The 8,942-nt window shown below is 44.4% G+C and overlaps 1 protein-coding gene across 4 annotated transcripts in view; it reads right to left on the reverse strand.

Annotated features, from left to right (window-relative positions):
• Mlh3 (mutL homolog 3) overlaps window positions 1-8,942 on the reverse strand; it is a 36,497-nt gene that overhangs the window by 6,710 nt on the left and 20,845 nt on the right. For all 4 annotated transcript variants that reach the window (XM_021179401.2, XM_029484848.1, XM_021179400.2 and 1 more), the window contains 3 exons: window positions 8,403-8,474; window positions 5,755-5,866; window positions 3,950-4,109 (listed from right to left, as the gene is read on the reverse strand). In XM_021179401.2, the coding sequence (XP_021035060.1) occupies window positions 3,950-4,109; window positions 5,755-5,866; window positions 8,403-8,474 (344 nt within the window). The remainder of the gene's footprint in view (window positions 1-3,949; window positions 4,110-5,754; window positions 5,867-8,402; window positions 8,475-8,942) is intronic.

The raw sequence follows: 8,942 nt of genomic DNA on the forward strand, positions 1-8,942 counted from the left end.
TGGACTGACTGTAGGAGGATGGACTGACTGTAGGAGGATGGACTGACTGTAGGAGGATGGACTGACTGTAGGAGGATGGACTGACTGTAGGAGGAACCTCATCAGGGGTTGACTGGAATGGGAAGTCCTCGGCCACTATAAAACCCACTGTGAAGCCCTCTCAAAGGCTAAGGCAGAACTACCATGTGAGCCAGCGCTCCCCCTCTTGGCATGCACCCAAAGGACTCCATCCCACCATGGAGGGACTGCACATCCACGTCCACAGCTGCTCTTTCACAACAGGAAGAGCATGGAACCAGAAGAGATACCCATCTCCAGATGGACAGATAATCAAAACGTGGAAACACACCAAGTGAGGAAACCCAGGCCCACAAAGACAAGCACATGTGTTGTCTCTCATACGCAGATCTTAGCTTCTAATAGGATGTGTTATCTAGGTGGCCAGAGGCTAGAAACTAGCAAGGGACTCCCGAGACAACCCAGTGGCTCTGAGGAGGCAAGGGTGAAGGGCGACAGGGACATTAAAGTGGAAAGGATCTGGGCAAAGGCGGGAGCGGGCGGGGAGATGGGGAGGAGGCCAGCAGGGGAATCAGCCCAGAGAAAGGATGTGTGAACACTCCAGAAGGAAACCTGCTACCCGGGGAGCTCATGGTTAAGATTCAGGTTTGTTTTATTTTCATATCGTGTGTATGGATGTTTCCCTCCTGGACATCAAGTTGAGAGGTTTATTTTCCAAAGCTCGCCTGAGAAGTTTCTCCTCCCCTGTATGTCTCTGTCCTTATGCAGAGTTTTTTCCACTCTTCCTATGAAGGCCAGCCTGGTCTTGAACTTGTCATCCTCCTGCCTCAGTCTGCCCACACCACTTTATTTACAAAATAACTTAAAGCCTAGGACCCGTGAGATGCGCAGCAGGTAAGGGCACAAGCCCCATGATTCCCAGGGTGGAAGGAGAGAGCTGTTGTCACCCAATGCACCCACACAAAAATAAAAATTTAAACCAACCAAACTACTTTTTTTTCTTTTTTCTTTTTTCTTTTTTAAGACAGGGTTTCTCTGTAGCCCTGGCTGTCCTGGCACTCACTCTGTAGACCAGCCTGGCCTGGAATTCAAATCTGTCTGCCTCTGCCTCTGGAGTGCTGGAGTTAAAGGCGTGAGCCACCAGCACCAGCTAAAATGGAAAATTTTAATTACAGCTGATACTATTTAATGTTGCCAATTTGTTTAGCCTCTGGAGGAAAAAAACAAAAACAAAAAAAACCAAAACAAACCAAAAAAAAAACCCCAACAACAACCTGTCTCAAGGTATGGTACATTTAATATTTTTTTAACAGAATACAGAATTTATTACTTCTCGAAATCAGCCTTCTAAGATTACAACAGGATGATTTTCTTTTGAAACCTAGAAGTGAAATCAATCATTCTATGTCCTGCTCGTCTGCGAAGCTTTATAAATGCTCATGGTTACCAAGATCTAGGCTCAGGGCCCTATAGGGTAACTAAAACACCACCTAACCTGCTGCAAGCCCAGCACGTCAGGAATCAAGGCTAACTGTGTGGCCTCTGATGTGTGAGTGGGGCTGAAAAGCACATCTGCAAGGCTGCAGAGGAAGAAGGGTCTCACTTCCCACTCACGGCTCACTTCAGTTAATGCAGAACACTTTAATGATGTTAAAAGGCTCCGTCTTGCCAAGCATGGTGGTACATGCCTTTAATCCCAGCAGGTGGACCTGTGAGTGAAGGCCAGAGCTACATAATGAGATCCAGTCTCAGACATCAAACTGGACCACAAATGGTGAGAATGTATCAATAACTATTGCCACAAGAATTGCTCCAACTTCTTCCAAAGTCAAGGACTCTGTCTATCCACCTGACTTAATATAATCAAATTTTCTGAAACCACAAACTTTGTTTCAACTTAAAGTAAACTCTTTTTAAAAGTAAGTAGTCTTTGAAGTCGCTTCAGGAGAGGTTTTTATTATAATGTTCTGGTTAGAACTTTAGGTATTTGAATTACAGTAAGATTCTCACAGATCCTATCTTTTGGATTCAACACAATTTGAATTCAAATCCAGAGCAGAAGTCTGAGAAGAAATGAGATGTGTGGGCAGAGAAGAGCTCTGCTTAAAACAGAGCCAAGGCTGTCACCAACAGTGACTTAGAAAGGGGTTGGAAGGGGACACATAGGCTAGATAGACCAGGAGCACCCTCAACCCTCAAACACACTCAAGTCCTGCAGCCTTCTGTCCAGCACACACAGACTCAACCACGCCTAACCTTCAGCCACCACCCCAGCTCCCTCTGGATACAGCCAGAGGCTTTGGTTTCTTTGTTTGTTTGGTTGGTTGGTTTTGGTTTTTCGAGACAGGGTTTCTCTGTGTAGCCCTGGCTGTCCTGGAACTCACTTTGTAGACCAGGCTGGCCATGAACTCAGAAATCCGCCTGCCTCTGCCTCCTGAGTGCTGGGATTAAAGGCGTGCGCCACCACGCCCGGATGAGGCTTTGGTTTCTTTTTACTTCAGCATTATGGAAGGAAACCTAAGGTTTGTCCTATGTAATCTGTATTTCAAGGCTTGCTTTGAGTTTGTAATCCCCCTGCCTCAGTAATCCTTCAGAGTGCTGGTTCCAGGTGTATGATGCCAGGTTGGCCAGGTCTCACTTTACGGCCACTGCTACCTCCCTCCCTCTGCCTGCAGCTTCTCCTCCATTTACCTTCCTCGGACTCCTCCTTCCTCAGCATCTTCGGTCATCTCATGGCTCTTTCAGCCTCGCTTCCTTGACCTAGCACATCCTCTGCCTCCTGTTCTCCCCCCTCATCTAAGCTCTCTCAGTCTCTTTGGTTCCTGGCCTTTTCTCACCTTCCAATGCTACCAAAGTGGGCATGCTTTTATTGCCAACAGATATGTACAACCCAGATTTCTGTTCTGTACTGTACTGTAGTCTGCCAGGCCCCTGGCCACTCCTACCTGAAGGTACCATCTCTGTATCTCTACACCTCTGCACTGAAGTCACAATCAGCGCCCACTCAGCAGGCACGCTGCTCTTTACTGCCTTCCTCTTTGGTGACACTACTGTCTGGTCACAAACTCGGGATCACCGTGATGAATCTTTCTCCTTTATTCTTTTGTGTTCTTTTTGCACCAGATCTTTTGGAGTCTCCCTCTCATCCAGGTACCAAATCTGTTCCTCCTTTCCATTCCCACTACTAATGACTTAATCAAGTCTCCATCTTCTTGTATGGAAACAAGTACAATAGCCTTAACCACACACCCTGCTTCTAGCTTTTCCTAGACTATCTGTCCTAACTCAGTCACTAAGTCTGTCTTCTGATTTTTGTGTATTATTTTATTACATTATTCATGTATGCATATGTGTTCATTCATGCATGCATACGCACATGCCACGGTATGTATGTGGAGGTCAGTGGATAGCCATCTGGCTGCCTGAGTGTTTTACCTAAACCTATGTATGTATGTGGATCACATGTGGGCCTGGTGAAGGCCAGAAAAGGGCAACGGCTCTCCTGGAACTAGAGTTAAAGATGGTTGTGAGCCAACACCAGGAATTGGGAACAGAACCCAGGTCCTCTGCAAGGCAGCGAGTGCTCTTAAGTTCTAGGCCATCTCTCCAGCCTACCCCCACCCCCTTTAAAAACACAAAGTCTCACAGTGAAACCCTAGTTAGCTTTAAGCTCCTTCCTCCTCCCTCCCCTCTTGCACACTGAAATGACTGACAGGGGCTACACATGTAGCTCTAACCCCCTTCCAATGACACCTCTATACTCCACATCCCACTGTGTTATAACTGCGTCCTTCCTCCTTTCTGTGACCTCATACATCTGTCAATTTCCATCATCTGGCACTATGAACATGACATAAACGTGTGCTGATCAACGACAAAGATTGCAGTTAGTGGCCTCGGCAAGACTGCAAACTCGGAGGACGTGTCTTACCTCCACAATACTCTTAGTCACAGTAGAGCGTCCTCTTCGAAGTTCACTAGCTTCTCTCTCTACAAAGCAGAGTGGCACTTTTCCCACCAGGATCAGAGAATCACTAGCATCTGGGAAGAGCAGCTCAAGCCCCAGATCTTCTAAATGTTTGTGGTAAGACCTAAGGAGACAGCCCCAGAGGCACAAGCATGACTTCACTCTCTCGGGAGCTAGCTCCAAACACTCCGTCATTTTCAAAAGCTGCTATGACCTTTGAAAGTCGTATTGCTTTCCTTATGCTTATATGTGTTAGGATTTTATTATCAAATTTCCTTTCCAATCACAGTAATTCTCATTCACAGTTACACTTTCTAAGAATTCAGTTACTAGTGGTTGACTGTGATCCAAAAAAATAAATGGAAAATTCCAGAAGAAAACTTTATTTTAGGACTGAGCAGGGGCCTTGCACATGCTAAGCATATGGTCTAGTGCTGAGCTATGTCCCTGGCCATAAAACTTAAATTGCATGCCGCTCTGAGAAGCATGGTAAAGGCTCACGCCTGTCTGTTAGTCCCTTACTTATCATGTCACTAATGCAGGTCACAGTTTTAAAAAGTTGTATCTATTATATTTGTACTTGATGTATATGGATGCTAGCCTGTATGTATGTGCCACATGCTTGCCCCACACCAATGGAGTCCAGAAGAGAGGACTGGAGCCTCTGGAACTGGAGTTACAGTTGGTTGTGAGACTTCATGTGGTTGCTAGAACCCAAACCTGGGTCCTCTGCAAAGTAGCGAGTGCTCCTAAGCAGTGAGCCACACCTCCAGCCCAGCTCTGCAGTCTATGCTGAAGTAACTCATTCGACTTTATAATGCTCCCCAAACACATTAAATAGTGATGCAAAGGAGGCACCAAAGCATAAAATACCGAAGACTGACCATGGGAAAACAATATGTACACAGGCCTCGCTCGGTAGTGACATTTTCAGGTATCCACTAGGGGTCCTGAACAAACCCACCACATACGAGGGAAGACTACTGTAGAGTAACTGATTTTCCTTCTGTTTTTCTATTGTGAGAACCAATTTACTTCTAAATCTTATTCTTAAGTTTTCATTCCTCACTAAGGAACTAACTTGCTGCCTGCATTTAAAGGAGTTTGGCTCAAAGAAGAGGTCTGACGGTATTTTGAATCAGTGTTAAAAGAGGGAGGTAATTAACAGCTCCAAGACTGGGGATGTCCTGACTGGGGATTGTGCTCTAGGGAAAGCTGCATTGGCAGCAGGGAGTAACCAGGCCTGAAACGAACGGACCTTTTCATTTTCAAAAAACATACACTGATCGGAAGTGGGGAAATGACCTATGCCATGACCTGTGCTGTGACCTGGCCCAGGGCTTTCCCCACCCTGGCATCCTGTATTTTGCTTCTTTCATAATAAGATTATGGAAATGTAGAATCTAGAATGGACCAAGACAAGAAGAATGGAAACAATTATCTCCCTAACTTTGCTCAGAAACAGTGCAGCATAAACACTTCGCTCTTCCAAGAAGGAGAAGTGTTCTAAGCCAAATGCTGGAAAAAATTACCAGGGAAATTCTATCCTATACTCAGTATCTATGCTATAGAGAGAAGAATGGCATTTGAGGTTAGAAGACAGGCTCTGAGCCTGTACTGCTAACCGTTAAGACCTTGGGCAAGCCATGCAACACTCTCTGTCTCAGTTTCCTTCTCTGGAAAGAGAAAAAGGAACATGCATGTAGAAACCTCGCAGAGCTATGGTAAGCGTTACAGACCAACTGGCATCATGTCCTCAGACTACTGACCGTAAGAGTCTCCTTTGTTCCTCTGACACGGTGATCGCCAGTGGAGGGATTATTGTGGAAGACAGTAATTTCTTCCGGCCAGCGCTTTGTGGACCTTGTTTCTCATAGGAATCTATTGGGAGAGAGATGAACGAGAGAAGAATAAGGGAAGGCTTTTACATCAGTTTTACATAAGACACTTGGTGAGCTGTGTGGTGGCAAGAGTTCTCTAGAACTGCATAGCATGTTCAGTGTTCAGTTCTACAGTTTGAATTCTAAGTAAACTAAGGGACAGTCAGCCACTTGACTCATTTTAGCATTTCTTCAAAATAAGAAATAGAAGACTTAACTCTTACATCCACAACAAGGGAGTGTTCCTATAATTAACATGTGTGATGTTGATACAGAGATACAAAATATCTCTACACAGAACATCACATCTATACAATCCTCTAGGTCAAGATGGTTTCTTGGTTCCTTCAGAAAGGTTTCTCAGTCTTTGAAAAGAATTTGCCAGTATTATTCTTAAATAATTGACTTTTTATGTGTATAGGTGTTTTGCCTGCTTATGTGCCTTGTGCCCACAGAGGCCAGGACAGAGAGAGCGTCACAACCTGCAGAATTGGAGTTCTGAGCTGGGAGCTGCCATTTTGGTGCTGGGACACCTGGATCCTCTGTAAGAGCAGCTGCTGCTTTTAACTTCTGAGCCTTCTCTCCAGCCTCACATTATTTATTTGTGTGTGTGTGTGTGTGTGTGTGTGTGTGTGTGGTGTGTGCTTTGTGTGTGGCAAGGGCTTTCCCACAGGCCATGACCCACACATGGAGATCAGTTCTGTCCTTCTGTATCATGTGGGCGACAGGGATTGAACGCAGGTTGTCAGGCTTGCTCTGCAAGCGCTTTGCCTGTAAGTTTGTTTTGAAAGAGCCCAAACTTGTATTTGTCCACTTCTTGCATTTCACGTTTCTTTCTGACGACCTCCTTAGCCTGAGAGTCTTTGCAGTCACTGCCACACACAGCCCACCACTTTAATAACTGTTCTGACCTTGCGCAAGCCATGGAAAGGTCGAGCCTCTCCATCTCCCTGTCTTCCTCTGACAATTTTTATGCAAAAAAAAAAAAAAAAATCTCACATTTTTGCACAGCCAGCTCATTTCTTGTGGTCATCAGCCTGCTTACAGTTGAGCGCTCAGTGAGGAAGACACTTGAGCAACAAACATCAGCTTAGCATCTAGTGATCGGAACAGGACCCTTGGTTTGCTGGCTGCCTGACAAGGCTCAGCAACTGTCCTCCAAAGCCTCTCAAATACTGATCAGCACCACACCTGCGGCCTCCTCACACCACTGCATTTCACCCACCAGAGGCACAGAGGAGGGCTCGTATTAAGTCCTCACTCAAAGTAAGTAATTTTTCTCACTGTTATTTTTTTTATTGTCTTTCCAAACTCTTGAGATTTCAATTTATAAGGCAAAATAAAATATTAGTGACATAATTGCCATTCCAATTCATGAAAATTCTCCCTGGATTCTCACTTAACTCTTTGATATTAAGGCTGTACATTACTTTATCATAGGAATCAAAGATTTTCCTGATAATTTCAAAAGGGTATGGTGGTGCATATGTAATTTTAACATTTGGACAGCTAAGAGGATAGAGCACTCAAGGTTGAACTACACAGAGAAACTATGTGGTTGAGGTTTATTTTGGTTTTGTTATTTATTCATTTATTTATTGTATTTTATCACTTGGTAAAGAAAAAATGCCTCATGATGACAGAGATTGAAAAAAAAAAATACATCAAAAAGCACAGTGACTTTGGAAAGATACAGTTGAGCAGTACTCACGCTGGCTGCCCTGAGAGAGAGAAGATGGGATAAATACAGGATGTAAAGAAGGCCTTATTGCATTTCCTTTTACACAAAAGACACCTTCTAGAATCACATCAGTGCGCTCACACTATCAATTCCCAAATAAACGAGGTTTTAAAAATAAAAGTATTACATGGGACCTTGAGGACTGTGGGGAAGATTTACTGAGAGCACAGAGCAGGGAGAGAGCACAGAGCAGGGAGAGAGCACAGAGCAGGGAGAGAGCACAGACATGGGAGAGCACAGAGCAGGGAGAGCACACAGCAATGAGAGCACACAGCAGGGAGAGCACACAGCAGTGAGAACACACAGCAGTGAGAGCACACAGCAGGGAGAGCACACAGCAGGGAGAGCACACAGCAGGGAGAACACACAGCAGGGAGAGCACACAGCAGGGAGAGCACACAGCAGGGAGAGCACACAGCAGGGAGAGCACACAGCAATGAGAGCACAGAGCAGGGAGAGCACACAGCAGGGAGAGCACACAGCAGGGAGAGCACACAGTAGGGAGAACACACAGTAGGGAAAGCACATCGATACATGTATACTGTAAATGAGCTAGGACTAGGTGGAGAATAAATGTATAGTAAATGTGGCACTGACTAAATTGATCAGATCCAGATGTTTGAAATAGCAAAGCAAACTCCAGCAGTCTTCCAGTGGTTTTCAGACTAGATGATCTCAGCTTAATTTTTCAAACATACAATGCAATCTTCCTCACAGTTATAGAGTCAAAAACTCTTGTAGGTGTGTTAATTGCACTGGAGTCTTAAATCTCCTCTAACTGCAGACAGATACTTACCAGTAATAAGCTGCTCCAAACGAATGCGTTCATGGGCAGCATGCTGGTCCACCAGGACTAACAGGTTTCCACCTACAAAATAATCCAGGATTACTGAAGTTTCCATATCAAGATTAAAAGAATCATAAAATGTGAAGGTGATAAAGACTGATTACTCAATCCATCTAATGACATATACATAAGATATACAATTGTGCTTTGAGAGTTTTGAGACAGGGTCTCACTATATAGCTTTAACAGGTCTGAAGCTTGTCTATCCACCAGGCTGGCCTTGAACTCACAGCGATCCACTTGCCTGTGCCTCCCACGTGTTGGGATTAAAGATGTGTGCTACCACAACCAAATTAATTATATTCTATATAAAAAAACCAAAACCCTGAAATTGTCAATAAATTACCAAATTTGTCCCTGGTGAAAAGCTCTGTAACTTATCTATATTTCATCTAGAAAAGGATAAATTTTGAAATATTCATGCAGACTTAGCTTTATTAAGTCAACTTTTTTTTTTTTTTTTTTTTTTTTGGTTTTTCGAGACAGGGT

This window comes from Mus caroli, chromosome 12 (genome assembly GCF_900094665.2).
Source record: "Mus caroli chromosome 12, CAROLI_EIJ_v1.1, whole genome shotgun sequence".
Lineage (NCBI taxonomy): Eukaryota > Metazoa > Chordata > Mammalia > Rodentia > Muridae > Mus > Mus caroli.